Below are 20559 nucleotides of genomic sequence, written 5' to 3' on the forward strand. Positions count from 1 at the left end.
GGGGTGGGGACTGACCGAGAACCTCCTGAGCTAGAGATAGGCCCAACACTGCTTTAAAAGGTGTCCCTGTGCTGACTGGCCCAGGTGCAGAGATGTCCTACCTGTCCCCATCCCATCCTTTATGAGAAGTGACATAACTCCTACTAGAAATTACTCAGTGGCCAATGTTTATGGCACACATTTTTCATTCTGTAAGCAAATATAGATCACTGACAGCACTTGTTTGACGCAGCTAATCTCACCCTCTGTTCTTTCTCCCACTTCTCCCTCTCTCACTTTCCCTTCCTCTCCTCCCTCCCCTTCTCATCTGTTTCTCGTCCCCTCTTCACTTCTCTTGTCTTTCCCTTCTATAGGTCTCTCCTTATAGATCCCCCTTTTACTCCAGCCCATATGTACCAACTGAGTTCCCCTTGAGGCTGCCTAAGAAAGGAGGCCTTTCCACTGCTGAATTGTAGCTCCCTTTCAGCCCTAGCCATAATCCAGGAACTTGGGGAGAGGGGAGGATGCCATCTGCCACTGGCCCTCAGCCTTGTGGAGCCCCTCAGTGTTAAGCACCAGAGAGACCAGGGATGGGCTGGTAAGGCCAGACCAGGTGAACAAGCTCCTTAGTACTCCATTCCTTCCTGAGCCCCCACAGTACTGCCTGTCCCTCCTTCAGCACACTGACACATTCAGCCCGAGTTGTAATTATTTGGTCATCTCTCATCCTCTTTAGCTTCTGGAAAGCTGGAATTGGGCCTTGATGTGAACTCTAGGTAGCACCTAATCTTAAAGACAGGAAGAGGATGGGGCGCCTGGGTGGCACAGTCGTTGAGCGTCTGCCTTTGGCTCAGGGCGTGATCCCGGCATTCCGGGATCGAGCCCCACATCAGGCTCCTCCACTGGAGGCCTGCTTCTTCCTCTCCCACTCCCCTGCTTGTGTTCTCTCTCGCTGGCTGTCTGTCTCTGTCAAATAAATAAATAAANAAATAAATAAAATCTTAAAAAAAAAAAAAAAAAAACAAAGACAGGAAGAGGAGTCTGCCGAAGAGATAGTCATAGAGGTGTGAGGAAAACCTGAAAAAATGGTTTTATAGAACTGAAAGGAGAGTGGCCAAGGTATTAGTTGCTACAGAGTGATCAAGAAATGCAAAATAGAGGGGCGCCTGGGTGGCACAGCGGTTGAAGCGTCTGCCTTCGGCTCAGGGCGTGATCCCGACATTATGGGATCGAGCCCCACATCAGGCTCCTCCGCAATGAGCCTGCTTCTTCCTCTCCCACTCCGCCTGCTTGTGTTCCCTCTCTCGCTGGCTGTCTCTATCTCTGTCAAATAAAATCTTAAAAAAAATTAAAAAAAAAAAAAAAGAAATGCAAAATAGAAGACTATTCCTTGGCTTTGCCAGTCCCACATCATCCTGCATACAGAGCCCTGCAGATACAAAGCACCCAGTCACTGCCAACAGAATTGAAAGAATGAGGCTCCAACAGAGCCCCTAAGAACTTGCCTACTAGTTAGGAAGAGCATAGACACCCTTCTTACCAGGGAGGTGGCACTTTATCCTGTAAGCGGTGAAAAGCCAGGGAAGGATATTTCAGTATCGGTGTGTCATGGCCGCCCCGTGGGAGTGTGGAGAATTGGAGTTGAGGAAACCTGGCGATGGGTTTGACTCCTGGTCTCTAAGCACATAATTAGCTTTGTGACCTTGGGCTAGTTGGTTCACTTTCCTGGGCCCCAGTTTTCATGTCTGTAGCATGGGGTTTTGATTCCTGCCTCTCAACAGTGGTTGCAAGAATTAAGTGATACTGTGTACGTGAAGTTCAGAGCGCAGTGTCTGGCACATAGTCAGTGCTCAGTAAATACCAGCAGCCCCTATTATCACAGCTCCTAGGTTTATAGCCAAGAGACATGAACATACTTCTGTGCAAAGACTTGTACACATACGTTCATAGCAGCTATTATGAACAAAAGCCAAGGGGAGAAACAACCCAAATGTCCATCAGCTGATGAATGGCTAAACAAAATGTGGCCTGTCCACAGAATGGAGCTTTATTCATCCATGAAAAGGAGTGCTGCATTCCTGCTTTCATGTTGCAGCATGAATGACACCTACTACAACATCAGTGAACCTTGAGAACGTGCTAAGTGAAAGAAGCCAGACAGAAAAGGCCATATATTGCATGTTTCCATTTATATGAAATGTCAAATATAGGCAAATCTATAGGAACAGAAAGTAGACTAATGATTGCTGGGTTTAGGGGGAATGGGGGATATCTGATAATGGTTATGGGATTTCTTTTCGAGATTATGAAAATGATCTGGAATCAGTGGTGATGGTTGTACAACCCTGTAAGTATATTTAAAACCACTGAATTATATACTTTAAAAGGTTGAATTTTATGGTATGTGAATTATATCCCAATAAAAAAGAATATAAATATTTTATTTCATATTTCTATTAGAAAATAGGATCATGTATAAAAGTATTAATTTTTCTCATTGATAATAAGTGTCCTTGGCCTGGATCATACTTCTTGCTCTCTGCCCCACTCCCTCCTCCTCCCATACCTGTTCCTCTGCAGCCCAGGCAGACAGCCACCTGTAAATGCTTAATAAATGCTTACAGTTGTTGATAAATATATAGACCTCTAAGAAACACAGAGCTTCAGTAGGAATAGTTTTATATCCTGGAACAAATGTTCCACAGCCTAGGATTGAGAAATGCTGAGTTTTACAGTCCATTAGCAAACAGTAGCTAGACACCCACCTTGAGCCAGGCTCCATGCTGATGTGCATTTGCCTGCATATTCAGTGTTCCCAGCCAGCCCACCACATCCTTATGGCAGGGACTGAGTCTTAACCCTTCTTTACTTCTAGACAATACTTCCTTAGCAAAAAAGAAGATCAAGTTATTTTAGTATGTAGTTCTTGAGCATCTGCTCTGTTCAAGGCACAACTTTCCTGTTTCGGCCTCCCTGCTTTGAAAGAAGTGCCTCGGGGGCCAGGCCAGATCTGATTCTTCTGTGTCGCAAGCCCCACACATTCAGGGTTTGCCAAATGGAATGGAATGGACAGTTTTTGAAGAGGAGAGTGAGATGTTCAGACCTGGGCTTTGGGAAGGAAATTCTAACAATGTAGAGGTCAGGGGAGCCTTTCCTCCACATCTGCCAAGACATTGCACCAAGTAGACACTTTATACAGGCTCGTCAGCTGCCAGAACTTAGAAAGAAGGTAGATGCCTTTTGGTAAGCCCCTTCTTTTGATCATACTTCAAGCTCTTTGTCCTCAAATCACAGGAACTAATGATTGGAAGAAATGCCTGCCCACACAAACACACTCACCAACAGTTAGCATTGGTAAGGGCATCAACCCTTGGGGCTACCACAGCCAGGTTCCTGGTGATGCCTACTCCCTTCCAGAGGACTCCGATAACTCTGGTATGCAGGAAATACCAAGGTAAAAGATCATTAAAGGAGAGAGAGAGGAGCAGAGAGCAGGAAAAAAGGGGACCGTTTTGCCTTTTTTTGGATATTCTGTGCTTTAGAAAGGAACCCTTTTATATTATTTTCTTAATGAATATTCATCTATATGCAAATGATCTTGATCATATGGAGATTTTAATGACTGTTGCATTGGTGATGATATATTAATCTATGTGTTTGGTATATTTGTTAGCATGTTCAGCTGTGTGTGTTTGTGTGTGTGTGTATTTGTGTACAACACACTTATGTGTATATAATACATCTTTGTGTGTGTAGTAGTATGAGTAGTATGTTTCTCTGCAGGTCTGCATATATGCGTAGGAACCCCAGTACCCTGACCTCTGTGTCAGAGAGAACTAAGGCATGTCCTCTCAGAGTACCTTGACATGTTTTTCACACCATTCTACAGTCTCTTAGGGTTTTGTTGCTCCCTATTTCCATGGGAATTCCTTACTCTGAAATTAGGGCCCAGGTCACCTCTGAGGGATGGCTGAGGCCCCACTTATCACTCATAGAGCCTTTGACTACTTCTCTTCCTGCCAGGAGCCAACCCCCTGCAGAGGAATGAAATGGGACACACACCCTTGGATTATGCCCGAGAAGGGGAGGTGATGAAGCTTCTAAGGACGTCTGAGGCAAAGGTAAGTCTCAGAGAAAGGAGAAGGCCTGTGGGCACTCCGTGCTGCTTTTAATCTTCACTCATTAAATTATGTCTGGCTCCATACCAAAGGTACTTCTCCTTAGGTGATTATTGTCTGTTTAAATACAAATCCAGCCCCCAATCTCATTAAGAATAGGAAGCTGCCCCTGTCATGACCAGGCAGAGGCCTGAGCCACTTCTGACTTCTGAGGACTAATCTTTAATTTTAGTTTTTGAGGTAATGGACCTTCTAGCTCCTTTTCATAGGACCAGAGATAGTTAGACAAAATCTTTAGCCCAAGTACTATTACCCCAGGCCTCACATATTCTATAACCTCAGCAGGCAATCCTTTACCATCATCACTCCTTCCAGAATCATTCCCTGACCACTCCCCTCAAAATATACTCCAGAGAGTCTGGTACAGCCTGAGCCAAAAAATCCCCATCATAATCTGATCTTCTCAACCAAACTTTTGAACTCACTAAATGCAGGCTGCCTTCTGCTCTTCCCAGCCACCAAGCTATCAGTCAGAAACTACTGGACAGAATCCAAGAACTAGAATCACAAATCTCAGAGCTGCCAGGGACCTCAGAAATCATCAAGTCCAGTGGTGGGAAATCTTACCAAAGCCTAAACAAATAAGTCAGAGGAAAATAAAGCTGTTGTGGTTGAGGGAGAGGTGGCCAGAGCCACACCCACCTGACCTAGCCCTTCTCTGTCAGGCAGGCAGCCGCTGTGGAGGTTCTTTTGTGGGGCACACATTTTAAATCTCTGAAGCCTAAATCAGTGGACTCGTTTTACTGCTGGGGAAGCTGGGGCCCAGGGATGTGACATGGCTTGCCTTTGGTCCCAGAGTGCATTAGTGTCAAAACAGAAACTAATAGACTTGAATACAAGGTCATGTAGTGGTTTCAGTGGTAGAACTAGAACTGAAAGACTTAGTTTCTTGTTTGTTTGTTTGTTTTCTTTTTATGGTGAAAAAAATTTAGATTTAGCCAGCTGACTCAGTTTAGATGATCCCAATTTTGTTGGTAACATCCAAAGCATCATAGTCAGGAGCCAGTCGAACATATGCCTTCTTCTCTCTATCGGGCCTGATCAGGGTGTTGACCTTGGCCACATCAGTGTCCTAGAGCTTCTTCACAGCCTGTTTGATCTGGTGTTTGGTGGCCTTGACATCCACAATGAACGCAAGTGTGTTGTTGTCTTTTATTTTCTTCATGGCTGACTCGGTAGTCGGGAAACTTGATGATGGCACAATGGTCAAGTTTGTTTCTCCTGGGGGCACCCTTTGGAGGATATTCGGGCTGCCTTCGGAGACACAGTGTCTTGGGCCGTGGGAATGTAGGTGACATGCGGATCTTCTTTTCTTTGTGACTGTGGATGCCTTTCAGTGCTGCTTTCTTGGCCTTAAAAGCCTTTGCTTTGGCTTTGGGAGGGGCAGGGGCTTCCTTCTTCGCTTCAGCACCATCTTCGTGAAAAAGCAGAAGATCTGGTTTCTGATTCTCATTCTTGTGCTCTTTCCATCATCATGGAGTCTCTTGGCGCATTGGCTAAAGTGCCTTGAGATGATTCGGTGTGACAGGTCCCATGTAGTGGCAAATATTCTCTGTGTCTTGAGTAAGAGCACTTAGGTCACTGGACTGAGACAAGACATGGGTTGTGATCCCAACTCCACCACTCACTGACCGGGTGATGTGGGGCTAGCATTTCCCTTCCCTGAAGCTCAGTTTACCTCTGTGAAATGAAGACATTGCACAAAATGGTTTCTAAGGTTCCGGAACATTCAGTATACAATTATCTATGTATTGGTCAGAATAAACCAGATTATGTTGTAACAACCCAGAATTTCAGTGGTGTAAAATAGTAAAGATTTATTTTTGGCTTCATGCAGCCTGGCAGTGATGGGTCAGCGGTGGGGCCTTTGTTCCTCATAGGCCCTCGGAGACCAGACTGGCATTACAGCCACCCTCTGGGATGTTGCAGGTTGCTGGCCAGAGGGAAAAGAATACTCTGGAGGGTCTTGCATCTATAATTAAATGCTCAGTCTAGAAGTAGACCCTTTACTTCCACTCACAACTCACTGGACAGAACTAATGCCTTGTTCCCACCCAGTCATAAGAGGCCAAGAAGAGTAATCCTACCATGTGCCCAGAAGGGGGAGAACTGGAAATATCTGGCAACCAGCATTAACCGTACAGTTTGTCTTCCTGGGATCTTTAATAACTGTCTTGCAGTAGTTTCCTCCACAGAAGGGGTGAAAGGGTAGGAAGGGTTTTCACGGCACATCCTGAGGAGTGCTTGGGACCAGCAAGAGTGAAAATTCCTAGAGAGCAAGCACTTCCTTCCTCTCTGTTCACATTTTCCACCCCTAGGAACAGCCCTAGAGGTCAGGTCAGTTTCCTCAGGTGTCTTAGGAAATCCCTAAACATGTTTCAGATAACCTCAGGGACTGCATGCCTATCATCCCTCTCAGGTGCAATAGCTGTCCCATGAGAGCACACCCTGGACCTGACCAAAAGAGCCCATGGTGTGTTAGGTGGTACGACATAGGGCAGGCCTCTTAGTGCCAGAATAGGTGGGGGGGTTAGGGCTGCTGAGGGACCCTTAACTAAATCTGGCTGCCTTAGAAGTGCCAGGTGCTGTCTCTGTATTTTTTCTAATCCTATAACAAAGCCTTGAAATAGCTCTTACTACCTCCATTTTACAGACAGGAAAACTGAAGCTGAAAGAAGGAAAGCAGATGACGTACAGAAAGTCAAGTTGTTATAAGTAACTACTGGGATATGAATGAGAGGATTTCTTTTATGATATTATATTTGCCTTTTCTGGACCTTGTCTATCTATCTATATATAGATGGCCTCTTTTTTTAACCTGATTGATAGCCTACTGTATATACAGGAGTCTCACACTGGCAGCCATATTTTATTTTGCCAACCCAAGAATTTATAAAAAAAAATGTGACCCCTTAGGGATTAGGAGTGTGGATTCTCCAGCCACAGGCCCTTCAGCTCCCTATTATATTATGTGCTGGCCTATCAGACATTTATGTTTCCTGCTTGGCCCTGAAAGTGCTTGAGTTATGATCCTAGTTCCATATTTGGAATCTGGAGGGTTTTTTCCACTTAATATTCTTTTTTTTTTTTTTTTTTTTTTTTTTTTTTTTACTTATTTTTTTTTTTAGTAATCTCTACACCCAGTGTGGGAGCTTGAACTCATGACCCTGAGATCAAGAGTTGCATGCTCTACCAACTGAGCCAGCTAGGTGCTCTGCTTACTATTATTTCTTGATTATTTTCCCACTTTCAAGTTACCCATAAGCCTAATTTTTAATTTCCTTCTGCCTTTTAAAATGTGTCACTTATCTGAGAATCTCTGTCACTTTAAGTGGCCTAAATGATTTTCTCCTTACTGCCAGTTTGCTCATTTTCTCAGCATTCTCTGTGCAGTAGCTTCCTTGGGCCCCCCAGGAAGATTCAGAGGAAGATGAAGCCCAGCCCCTGTCCTCTGAGCTGGCCGTCTAGTAGAGGAGGATGGGGGAGAGGCAGGCACTCTTAGCTCTGATACCCACTGACTGATTTGTATGTTAGGAGGGGTCTGCAGAGAGTTTGTGGGGGCTCCAAGAAAGCATGGTTCACCTCCAGGCAGAATGAGCAGGGCAGGCTTCATAGAGAAGGTAGCTTGTGATCTCAGTTTGAAGGATTTTACTACATGGAGAGTTTAATACTTAAAGCTCAGACCATTTTCATGTTTTAACTAAGAGACGAAGGAGCGAGGTAGAAATATATCTCTGTGCACTCTATGGCAGATAAAACAAAAATATGGGGAGCTTTTCCATGATGAATATTCAGCTGAGGGGGACGTGCTGGTGCCAGCCTGCATCTCCACTCCCGGATCCTCATTCCACCGAGACTCACGAGGAATTTATTGCTCATTTTAATCACACCCAGAGAATGAATTGGCAGGAATATTAGGCAGATAGGCCTATCATATATATTTTATTTGCATATCCCAGTGACAGAATCACAAGCACATTTCCTATATCTATATTTTTTCATTTGCTTCAGGGGTAGCTGGGGAGTCAGTGCTCCCCTGGGCCTGCATTCTGGGCTATAAGCCTGGGTGCTCCCATCAGAGCTGAAGAAAGCCCTCTAGGAGAGAAGGGGTGAGGTACACAGGAGGGTAAGGGGGTTCTTTTATTCCTGTCTTAGGGTGAAGTGATACCCCTTCCCCATTTTGCCCAGCCTGCTCCCTGCTGCATGTCATTTCAAGCGCCAATATGCTGCATACCTAGCCCTGTGCTTGGCCCTACAGGGACGGCAGTACCATCTGACCTCCATTGCAGGTTTACTATGGGCCAGATATAGAGCTATATGCTTTATAGGGACAAGCTTTTGCTCTTTTGTTTTTAACTTTTTAAAAAACTTTTTATTGAAATATACTTTATAAGGTGCACATATCGCAAGTATATAGCTCACTGAATTTTCACAAATTAAACGCATCTGATCAAGAGATAGACCATTACATTCAGAAACCCACCTTATACTTCTTCCAGTCACTACCCATCCCCCAAGGGTAAGCATTATCCTGATTTATTTTATTTTTACATAATTTCAAAAATAGTGCAGTGAATTCTGTAAACCCTTCGCCCATGTTACCTATTGTTGACATTTTATCACTTTTGCTTTATGACATATATAAATATTATATAGAGAGAGATTCATAATTTTTTCTGAACTATTTAAGAGTAAGTTACACACATGATGCCCCTTTACCCCTAAATAGTTGTGTTTCCTAAAAAAAGCAAGGACATTTTCTTACCTTGGTACAGTCCTCAGAAGCAGGGCCATTAGTATTGATGTTAATTAATCTACAGATGTTATTCACATTTTACCAGTTGTCCCAATGATTATCCTTACAAGAAAAGAGAATTCTGGATTCCAAGTTGGATTTAGTTTCATATCTCTTTAGTAGTCTCTTAATCTGGAATGGTTCCTCAGTTTTTCCTTGTCTTTCATGACCTTGACATTTAATGAGTACAAGCAAGTTATTTTGTAAAATGTCCCTCAATTTGGGTTCTTCTAATGTTTCCTTATGATTAAATTAAGGTTATGCATTTCTAGCAAGAACACCTTCTTATGTCTATTTTCAGTAAAATCATTAGGTAGCCCCATGCTGAAAGTAGGAATAGGAGATTTGTGTTTTAAATCTCATCTCCCTAAACAGACTCTGAACTCCCCGAGGCAAGGAACAGGTCTTTTCTTACCTGCAAGGTGGAAAGTGCAAGCTCTGGAGCCAAACTGCAAGGATTAGCACTCTGTCTCTATTACTTGCTACAGAGGAACTTTGTTTTAATTTGCCTCATCTCTGTACAGTGAAGGAGGAGATACTCTGAACTTCTTAGGGCCATGAGGATTAGAACAGCAGGTCCCCAATCAGGTGAGACTTCACAACCAGTGTCAAAACTAGTGAGTGGGAGTTTGAGGAGTATCAGGATTATTTACATAGGCTCAGATCCTCATCCCACAGGATACTTATTAATTACAAAGGGGAAAATGATAGTGGAGAAAGCTGGCACAGATCACCTTAACCAAAGTTGTAGGATAGTCAACATCTCCTGCCTCCTAGATAGCATGCACTGAGAACACAACTCGTCTTCTCACTTGAGCCCGTCCTTGCCTCTCCTAACCTCCTCTCACCAGTCTTTGGATCAGCCCAGCTATTTGCAGAGTGACATGATCTGATTTACATATTAAAACATCACTCTGGCAGCAAGGAGGATGGGGCTGAGAGAGAGGAGAATTGAATCCAGAGGAGAATGGAATCCGGGATGCTGACTTAACTGTCACCAAATGTGGTAGAACTGACACCTGCCCTGTTCCCTGACTTCCTGTACTGGGATGGATACTTTATGAGCTAGTTCAAGAGATTTGCAAGTCCCTTGGGTCCCTCTCTCATCCCCCAGGCTTCTTTATTGGACCTCCTGGGCTCTTCTTACCATCATTCCCCCCACTCAGGGTTTTTTCTATCATCTCCTGACCCGAGTCTCCTCTGTTGCCCCCTGGTCCGTTTGGTGAATTTCCTACTCAGTCCTCTCTGTTATTCCAGCTTCAGAGCATGACAGAAGCTCTGTGATGCAAGGTGAGGTCAGAGTCAGGAGGATGGGGCATATCTGAGTGTATCTGAGAGCAGCCAGCAGGCTCTGTGGCCCTCCCATGAGAGGCAAATTGTAGCTTGGTCTTTCTTCTCTTCCCTCCTCCATACCTACCACTTTTCTTGCCCAGGTTCTCATTCTGCTTACTCACCACTCCCACCCCTGCCTCAGCTGCCCTTTTGGTGAATACACTGCCGGGTTCATTGTCAGACCTGTTCCCTGAGGGATACCCAATAATAAGGATGCCTGACATACCCCTTCTCTCTGTAACCCTCCCCAAAGAACCACTCATCCAGCCACCCACCTCTGAGAGAGCCTAGCTAGGCTTCACCCCACCCTCCCAGCCCTTTCCTGTAAATGCACTCAAAGCCAGGAGGGGTGCCATATTAAATCAAGAATGATGGAAACCAGTGGCCACGATTATCCAGCCAAGATGCAGCATGGGGAGCTGGTTGCTGCCGGCTCCAGGTGAGGGCTTCTGAAGCTAATTGCATATGGCTTTTATTAAGATGATCACTCCCCCACTCCTGCTCTCCTGGGTGGCTTCTTCCTAGTGCCTCTCAGCCCAGTGCCCTCTGCTTCTGCAGTCTGGGTCACTTGCCCTATCGTCTCCTCTCGTGGAACCCTGTCAAAGCAGGGCCTTGACCTTAGTCCCTGTAGGCTCCCTCCCCATCTCTTCAAAAAGCCAGGAACAGTAGTAGCCTACATTTATGGAGCCCTTACCAAGTGCCTTCTCCCATCTTTCTCTCCTCCCCAAACAATATATACAGACCAAGTATTTTCCTTTCCTAGGTTCTTCCACTGGCTAGCTTTTCACAAGCCTAGGCTCATAGCTAATGCCTTAAGAAGCCATTCATTCATTCAATTCATTTTTTTTTTTAAATACAAAGTTTGCTAAGCATTTGGAAAAGAGCATAAAGCAGTAAACTTTAACCTGGTTTAATCCCAGCATCCTATACATTTATATTAAAAAGTCCATTTTCAGAAGTTTTTCTGAATAGATATTTAGGGTTCCAGCTGCAGGGAGAATCAGGATGTGCCTAGATTCAGGCCACAGGTTGGATCTTTCCCAGGACCATCTAGAAAGCTCTTAAGAATCCAGCGAGTGGTACCTGGGTGGCTCAGTCGATTGGGCATCTGACTCTTGATTTCATCTCAGGTCATGATCTTAAGGTTGTGGGATGGGGCCGGATCAGGCTCCATGCTCAGCAAGGAGTGTGCTTCCCCTCTCTCTCTGCCCCTCCCTCCCCTCCTGCGCTCCCCACCACCCCATCCCCAGAATAAGTAAATAAATCTTTAAAAAAAAAAAAAAGAGGGTGCCCAGGTGGCTCAGTCGTTAAGCATCTGCCTTCAGCTCAGGTCATGATCCCAGGGTCTTGGGATCAAGTTCTGAATCAGGCTCCCTACTTAGCGGGGAGTCTGCTTCTTCATCTACCCTTACCCCCCATTCATGATCTCTCTCTCTAATAAATAAAAATCTTTTAAAAAGAGAAAAAGAAAGAAACCAGCCAGATCATAGTATAACCTTTCTCCCATATTCACCCCCATGGAAGTCAAGGACCCTTTCTCCTTGCCCAAGAAAATAACAGGAATACTAAAACGACCTAAAATTGTGACACTGAAGAGTTATAGGAGATAAAAATGTTTCCATGGAGAAGGTTTAGGGAGACTACAATGTTTATACCCAAACCAACGGAGTGGCAAGAAAAGTCGTGTTTGCCTGTGTCAAAGGAAAAAGATATGTTCTAAGAGGCCCCACAGATCAATGCATGCAAAGCACCTAGAGGCAGAATTCTCTACCACGTAAAGAAAACTGACAGGCAGAGATGAGCTGCCTTGTGCAGTGGAGGTATCCCCAGAACCCAGTTGGTATTGAAATGGTACCCTCAGACGTAGGCTTCTTCAGGGAAGAGCCATTTCTGGGGCAGTGGGGGCATCTAAGTGGACAAGGCTCCTAGATTCTCCTTGAGGCAGAGCAGTTCTTCATCTGTGAAGCCCACACAACTTAAATTAGTTAAAAGGGTTCCAGTGCCCCCACCTCATCCCCCAAAAAAGCACTGGGTTAGATAGTTATCAAAATGCAGTGAAGGAGAAGAGAAGTAACATTTATCAAAAGCCTGTCAGGGGCCAGCTGCTGTGTTCTCCACTTGAGTCCCTCACACCCCCACTTCTGCCTATACATTTGCTCTGTGCCAGAGACTCTGCCGGTCTCTGTGTATGTTATCTCACCTAACCCTCCCCAGCATCCCACCAGGATCCTGCAAGGTGATGTGAGTGACTGTCTCCGTGTTATAGATGAGGAAATGAAAATTCAGGGAAGTGAATGAAGGTCAGCTCACCAGTGAGTGGACGAGGTTTAATTTCAGGTCTGTCTGGAGCAAAGCCGCTTATTTCTGCCATACAACTTGTCCCACTATGAGCCAAAAGAGGAGCCGAACTTCCGATGGGGACAACTGTGAGAATTAAAGGAGACACCGTATATAAAGTGCAGCCTTGTACAGTGCCTGGCACTCAGCGAGCTGTTCCACAACTAGTAGTTAACCTCATTCAGTTGGCAGCACGCATTGACTCCTTCTGGGAGCCAAGCCCTGTGCTGTGTGATAGAGCCATGGAGCTGAATAAGACATGGTCTTTGTCACTGAGGACCTCCTGGTTGAATAAGGAGAGACACACGGGCAGTTCGATAAGTGCTCTGGAGGTGCCAGGAGTAGGCATGAAGCCTTACACCAGGCTCCTTAGACAATGTGGTATTTAAGTGGAGATCGCCAGGGCACTTAGAGGTAGATGGGAATAGAGGAGACTTTTGTGGTGAGGGAGCAGTATGAGCAAAGGCCCAGAGGCAGGAATACTCTGAGACCCATCACTGAGGGCAAGTAAGGAAGCAGACCCAGCAAATCCTCGGCAGCCAGCTTCCATTGCTTCAAGCTGCTTTTGTGGCCTTCCTGCCTCCAAGCTGGGGAGGCCGCTAGCCAGTGCAAGACCAGGCAGGATGTGTGCATCTCCCCATCAGAGCCTTCCAGCCCAGTGGACCCAAGTGCTGAGAGGGGCTGGTTGGGCAGGGAGGAGGAGGAGGCAGATATATGGCGGAGTCGTCAGAGCCAGGTGATGTATGTGGCGCCTGAGGGAGCTACACAGTGACACTCTGGATTCCAACCGGCAAGCGTCACTCCACTGGGATTGGTGCCGAATTATTGCTCCATATGAAACCCAGGACTGATGGGAGCTTTCAGTTACAGACTGATAGCAACAGCCAAAATTGGATTGTTTGCTATTTATTTTTTTTAACTTCTGTCAAGGTCACTACCGTAACAGGAAAACACTGCCCGAGCAGCAGGTATTTTTCATCCACTCTGCCTGCAAGAGCAATCTGCAGCCACAACTTTTGTGACAGGGCCTTACCTTGGCAACTGTCTTTCTAGAAAGCTGTCAGTGTTACGGGGTCTTAGGGGAAGGGAGCCTCCTGAAGAGCCAGGTCTTTCTGTCCCACTCCAAGGCCTGCTTCCTTCCCCCATCCGCCTGGCTCCATGAGCACTTTATCATCAGACCTGCGCACTCACCCTTCCTGCCTGGTCTCCAGATAGTCCCACATCTCCTGCCTAACCCAGTATTCCAGCTTCTTCAAGCCTCCAGTCACCCAGAAGCCTCCCCACAATGTTCTGGGCTTTGCGTATCCTTCCCTTCCCTGGATTCCTCTGACACCCAGTTCAGCTGTTAATTCTCTCCTCTTCTTATCTGTCACCAAATTTATTTTGCAAACATTCACCAGCTGCCTTCACTGTGCCGGGACCTGTGCAGTGAGTAAAAGACTGTGCCTGCCCTCGGGCAACTCATAATCGATTGAGAGGACAGATTCACAAACATGGAACAAATTCGGTTTTTGTTTTGTTTGTTTTTAAGCAGGCTCCACACTAACATGGAGTCCAATGCGGGGCTTGAACTCACGACCCTGAGATCTAGACCTGAGCTGAAGTCAAGAGTCGAATGCTTAATCGCCTGAGCCACCCAGGCGTCCCAACAAATTTGTTTTCAATAGTGGGAGGTTTTTATTTGTTTTTTTGTTTTTTAGTGATAGGTACAAGCTGGAAATAGGCATGCATGCTTTGGAGGAAAATGGTTGATATTGCCTGAGAAGTATTTGCGTACGAGCCCTGCCTCACCTCCAGGTCCAACTTAGAGCTTCCTGCGGGCAGGCCTGGTGGCTCTCCTCTTCCCTTGTAGTGTGATCACACTCAGGCCTCCTTCCTTCTGCCTTTTCTAAAGTGGACCAACAAGCTAAGGGCCAGATACACACCAGGCACTCAGCAGCAACTAGAACCCCCCACGTTCCAGTCCTCCTCCTCCCCACCCTGCCATTTCCATCATGGCACGCACAGGGCCAGACACATGGCAGTTGCTGAATAATTGTGTTTAATTGAAATGCAATATCATTGAAGCAGAGGGTGTTCACAGCTCTGGTTTAAAAACCAAAAAGGTTTTCTGGGCACCTGGCTGGCTTAGTCGGTGGAGTGTGTGACTCTTGATCATAGGGTCATGAGTTCAAGCCCCACGATGGGCATAGAACTTAAAAAAAGAGACAGTAAAAACCAAAAAGGTTTTCAAGAGGATAAGTGAAAGGAAAGAACCTCTATTTGTTAGGCACTTATACTGCCTGCCGGCTCATTATGTATATCATCCTATTTCATCCTGTTTACAGAGGAGAAAACTGAGGGGGAGGAACTTGCTCCAGATAATGAGCACATCTTGTAAGGGATAAAGCTGGGCTGCAGACCCAGGTCTTTTGTCAGACTCCAGAGTCAAGGGTTAATCTACTAGCAGTACTTTATTTTACTAGCAGGGTGAGCCAGGACTCCTGAGCAGAGGCCACCTGAGGTGAGGACTAGGACAAGGGGACAGTGGGAAGGACCGGGCCAGCCTCCAGTGGCCAGGAATCAGGACCCCTGGAGCCCCAGACCTGTGTTTTTTGCCCCGGGTTATAGTGTACAATGACCCGATCCTGCTGAGCCCAGCACTCCTGAGCCACCTTCCCTTTCTCCCCACAGTACCAGGAGAAGCAACGGAAGCGTGAGGCTGAGGAGCGGCGCCGCTTTCCCCTGGAGCAGCGGCTGAAGGAGCACATCATTGGCCAGGAGAGTGCCATCGCCACAGTGGGTGCTGGTGAGTATCAGGATGCCAGGCAGCACTAAAAAAGGGAGGGTGGCTTGTGGTCTGCTGCAGTGAGGCGTACATCCTGCTGTCACCATACCGTGCACAGGTGGCTGTTACAACTTAACATCTGTTGAGTACTTTCTGTGTGTCAGGCATTGTGATAAGCTCTTCACGTAACATTGTCATTTAATCCTTACAGCAACCCCATGAGGTTGGTACCATCAAATCCCCATTTTATTTTTTTTAAGATTTTTATTTATTTACTTATTTGAGAGAAAGAGCACGAGTGGGGGCAGAGGGGGAGGAGGAAGCAGACTCCCCGCTGAGCAGGGAGCCCGACACGGGCTTGATCCCAGGACTCGGAGATTGTGACCTGAGTCGAAGGCAGGCATTTAACCGGCTGAGCCATCCAGGTGCCCCAAATCCCCATTTTACAGATGAGGAAGCTGAGATACAGAGCAGCTTAAACAAGATATCCCCCAAGGCAGTGGTTCTCAAAGCATGGTCTCTGGACCAGCAACATCAACATCCTCGGGGACGTTGTTGGAATTTGCAGATCTCAGGTCTTCCCCCAAACCTAGGGAATCAGAAACTCTGGGGTAGGGCCCAGCCATCTGTGTTTTAACAGGCCCTGCTGGTGATTTTGATGCTCAGCTCAAGTGTAAAAACCTCTGCCCTACAGTGTCTCAGTCCCATTCATGTTGCTTACCCCTTCTCTCCAAGCATTTGGCCCCACCAGATGCGGTCCAGTACTGCCAAAGACAGCACCTGATAGAGGCTCACTGATAAAAGAAGACATCAGACCGTATTGTGGTGCTCCTCTGGGACATTCTAGGGTGGCATTTCAGCCCTAGGACACCAATTAAGAGTAGTAATTGAAAAATGAAGGCAGCCACCCAGCGACACAGCCAGCCCAGCCTGAGTCCTGGTCACACACCAGTGGGACTCATGTGGCGGTCACGAGCCCCTTACCAGGGGCCTGACCTCAGCAGCAGATAAACGGAGCCCATGGACCAGAGCTGCCTCACCAGCTAGAGGTCAGAAGGCTGCCTACAGGCACGCACAGGAGCTGAGGAAAGCTGTTTTGAACACACAGGCCCCACGTCTCAGGCCCAAACCATACCAGGCTGCCCTTTTGTGTCTGGATACAGACATCCACTCTAAGTCACCCCCTTGCAGATGGCAACCCCCCACTTCTTTGCCAAGGCTGTGGCTGAGGTGGAGGAAGGAGAGACCCTGGGAGTTCTTGGGGGTTGAAGAGAGGACTTGCCCATGAGAAGGACATTACCTGGGTGGAGAGCTAAGAAAGCATCTCCTGCTGGAGTTTCCTGTCCACAGGGGCCAGCACTGCCGCTGCCATTGTAGTGTTTTCCGGCCCTTTCCCAGCGGGCTGCCTGCTCCTCTCTGACCTCCTGTTTCTCCCTGGCTTCTCAAGCCTGTGAGATGTGAAGCTCCCAGAAGTTGGAGGGAGTGGGGAGGAGGACATTGGGATGGAGAGAATTAGACCAACCTGGGTCAAGATAGCAGATCTGCCACTTAACCAGCTGTGCGACTAGGGCTACTCACTCGGCCTCTTTGAGCATCATTTTCCTCACCTGTGAGCTGGGGCGCCAAATCCACGACTATCTCATGATACACACATACTCTTCCTAGTCTCTGTCCTCAGGATGTTTACCATCCAGGATTGGGCATGTTCTTTTTTTTTTTTAAGATTTTATTTATTTATTTGACAGAGATAGAGACAGCCAGCGAGAGAGGGAACAAGCAGGGGGAGTGGGAGAGGAAGAAGCAGGCTCACAGCGGAGGAGCCTGATGTGGGGCTCGATCCCGTAACGCCGGGATCATGCCCTGAGCCGAAGGCAGACGCTTAACGACTGAGCCACCCAGGTGCCCCTGGGCATGTTCTTTAGATCAGGCCCACAGTTATTTCTGTTAAGCCAGGACTGATCTGTAGTCCCAGCCCCTGATCCTACACTGACCTCTGAAGTACCACCCACCTTGTCTCTCCTTGTCGTTGGCCCAGAGCAGGAGTAAGTGATTCAGCTGCCCGCCTCCGAGGGTCTGTCGGAATGTCTGCCCTGAGAGCTTCCCTCTACCCAAAGCTCCATCCTGTTACCCAAACTCTGCCTCAGATCAGGAAGGCCCTACGCCTTGTCCTGTGTTAGGTAGGTTGACCCTGCTGAGTCTCCAGTGACCCTAGAAAAGACAGGTGTAAGGGCCTGATCTGTGGGGTTGGTGTGGTGGTAATTGTATGCCCGCCTAGCTGGGAAGCCCGTGGCTGGTGATCACACTGATAATGATCAGATAATGTTCACCTACCAACCCAGCTGAAGCATGAGGTACTCCCTGGGTCAGAATTTGTGTTAGACAAGCAGCAGCCAGTGCCTCAAGGTCTGCAGACTGAAGCAGGTTCAGGAGAGAGAGGCAGATCCAGAGGGGTAGACTGGGCCTCTCTGGATTGTCTAAGCTAACATCAAATATATGCTAGGGACTAGCTGGGTGGAGCCTGGCACCCCAGGGGTACCATGAGGATGGGCAGCCAGAGAAGTGCCGCAGAATGAATTGATTTGATAAATGGCCATTTATTACCCACACGAATTGGCTGAAACCAATTTCGGTCACATCAACCCCTGGTAAGTGCTGGGATATTGATTTGTGCAAAGTAATACAGTGAATTTATCAGTGTGATCCCCAGCTGCAGGGCTTCTAGCAAGGCTGGCGCACAGTTACCGCCTTACAAATGGAGGAGATAAAGCACCAACCCCTTAGCTTAGGCCCGCATGGCCTCTCTGGTCTTCTAGGGTCACTGGAGCCTACATACCACAAACCAGTGCCTTAGCACTGAAAGTGAGGCTCTCCTTCCAGAATCCAGAGCTACTCTTAGTCATGGGAGGGAGAGGATGCCTAGCCCATTGGGCTGACCTCCTGGAAGCCACCCAGCGACACAGCCAGCCCAGCCTGAGTCCTGGTCACACACCAGTGGGACTCATGTGGCGGTCACGAGCCCCTTACCAGGGGCTCAGAGCCTCTGTGTCCCACCATTCTCCTCAGAAAAGCAACTAGTGGTCTATTTAGCACCTTCAGGGCTAGGTTCCACCCCCTTCTTCCAACTTGCCCACCTCCTATACTCCTGTCTCAGTAAAGGCACCACCACCATTCACTGGTCTCCTAAATAAAAACTTAGTTCCTTGGCTCCTCCCTCTCCCTCACCCCTTACAGCCCGGCACATATCAGGTTCTGACCTTGCTCAGGACCTCAGGATCTCCCGTTTGAACCATGTAGTGGCCTCCTCCCTGGTCTCCCTGCCTCCTTTCCTTCCCCTGTAATCACTTCTCCTCCCCAACTGGAGTGAGCTTTGTAAAATGTGGAAACTCCCCTGTTTAAAATCTCTGAGTGGCTCTTGCTGCTATAGCCCACCCCTGCTGCTGCCGCCCTGCCCCGCCCCTACACCTGGCTGCTTCGCTTCCCTTGAGGTGCTGTGTTGATCTGCTTGCATTTGTTGACACTGCCCTGCTGCCCTCTCTGCTTGGAATTCCTTTTCTTCTGGCCCTTTCCTGACCCCACCCTGTCCTGCCCATCTCCCACACTCTGCTTGGTTTTCACTTAGCCTAACTCAGTTCAGGAGCGATAGACTGTAGACTCCTGAGAGCAGAGACCATGACTGAATCATTTTTGTTTTTCCAGTTCCTGGCATAGCACTCTGCTTGAAGTAGGTGTGTAGTGCGGTTTGTTGAAGTAATTTGGTTGGGCCCTTTGTCCATCTCTGTGCTCCAAGGAGAGAAGAGAAGCTATAAGCCTGCCCTCTAGTAGCTCACAAGCGTACTAGGAACATGAGTGTTAGCCTGCACACCTGGAAGCTTCCCTGCAGCTCCCTCTAACCAGGGGCTTATCACCAGCACCCGTTGCACCTGCTCCCACTTGAGGCTGAAGCCCATGAATTCCCTCAGGAAAGCTCTGCCATCACAGCTGATCTTCCATGCTGGGGTCTTGCCTGAATTCAGAATCTCAGCATCAGCCACATGGCACACAGTGGGCTATCTCATGCTTTACTTCCCTTTCTGACAGTCTAAAACTGTAATTGCCCAAGCCCCGCACCTTTCTGCATCCCACTTAGAGTCCTATTTCTTAGCTGAGAAATACATCCAGGCCATCCCTGAGTCATGGTATGGCAGTGATTAATTTAGAAAACTGCTTGCAGGGGCGCCTGGGTGGCTCAGTCCTTAAGTGTCTGCCTTCAGCTCAGATCATGATCCCAGGGGCATGGGATCGAGCCCCGCATTGGGCTCCTTGCTCAGCGGGAAGCCTGCTTCTCCCTCTGCCCCTGCTTTTGTTCCCTCTCTCGCTATCTCTCTCTCTGACAAATACATAAATAAAATCTTTAAAAAAAAAAAAATGAAAGAAAGAAAGAAGACTGCTTGCAGTCCCACCTGCACCCCACACCACTTCCGATATTCTCGTCATCCAGACCACCCTGCCCCTGCCCTGGCCTGCTAAGACACTCAAGACCCAGGCCTTCTCCGGAAACCCTTTCTTAGCCCTCCACCAGGACACGGAGGCCGTTCTTGGGGCTTCCCGTGAACACCTTTTATCACCACACTTACCACAGGGCATCTTTTTGAATGTCTCTCTCCAAAGGTCACGAACTACCTCTCGTTCAGCCGTTTCCCCAGGGTTGGGCACACAGGTGTGTAAAAGATTGCTAAACTCAAGTGAATGAAGCCTGAGCCCACCTTGACATTCAGCCTCTCTTTGACACAGATTCTCATCCCAGCCTCTTTCTGGAAGGGTGGTGCTCTTCCTTCCAGTGATTCTTACTCCAGTACACACACACGCACGCACACACACACACACACACACACCTGGGGTGGGGGGTGTTCAGCAGAAGCTATTTGCATTTTTTTATGTTAACCACTCAGTAGCAATAGTTTGCCTTCAGAAACACTAATCCTTAGAGACTAAGAAGAGAACTGTTCTCTCATCCTCCCAACCTGAGGCTCCAGTCAGTACTCATTCGGCCAGCAAGCACTTCTTGAGCACTGGCTGTGCTCCCCGAACCTACAAGCTGTAGACAGAAGATTGCTAAAGATGTTCAGGTGCTCAGCCACAAGAGTTCCTCTGAAGGACTGGGTCCCCTAGGAGATGCCACAAGCATGAGACAA

General features: G+C 47.5%; 1 protein-coding gene and 1 long non-coding RNA gene across 5 annotated transcripts in view; one reads left to right on the forward strand and one right to left on the reverse strand.

Annotated features, from left to right (window-relative positions):
* Positions 1–20559, forward strand: part of CLPB (caseinolytic mitochondrial matrix peptidase chaperone subunit B) — a 141652-nt gene that overhangs the window by 95590 nt on the left and 25503 nt on the right. For all 4 annotated transcript variants that reach the window (XM_019807892.2, XM_034666401.1, XM_002927141.4 and 1 more), the window contains 2 exons: positions 4003–4100; positions 15295–15409. In XM_019807892.2, coding sequence (XP_019663451.1) covers positions 4003–4100; positions 15295–15409 — 213 coding nt within the window. The remainder of the gene's footprint in view (positions 1–4002; positions 4101–15294; positions 15410–20559) is intronic.
* LOC117803371 lies at positions 5712–18715 on the reverse strand. The gene is made up of 5 exons (XR_004627166.1): positions 18643–18715; positions 16689–16836; positions 12595–12708; positions 8923–9122; positions 5712–5837 (listed from the first exon to the last, which is right to left on the reverse strand). It is a non-coding gene; the product is annotated as an uncharacterized LOC117803371 (long non-coding RNA).

The sequence above is a fragment of the Ailuropoda melanoleuca genome, chromosome 8 (assembly GCF_002007445.2).
Source record: "Ailuropoda melanoleuca isolate Jingjing chromosome 8, ASM200744v2, whole genome shotgun sequence".
NCBI lineage: Eukaryota > Metazoa > Chordata > Mammalia > Carnivora > Ursidae > Ailuropoda > Ailuropoda melanoleuca.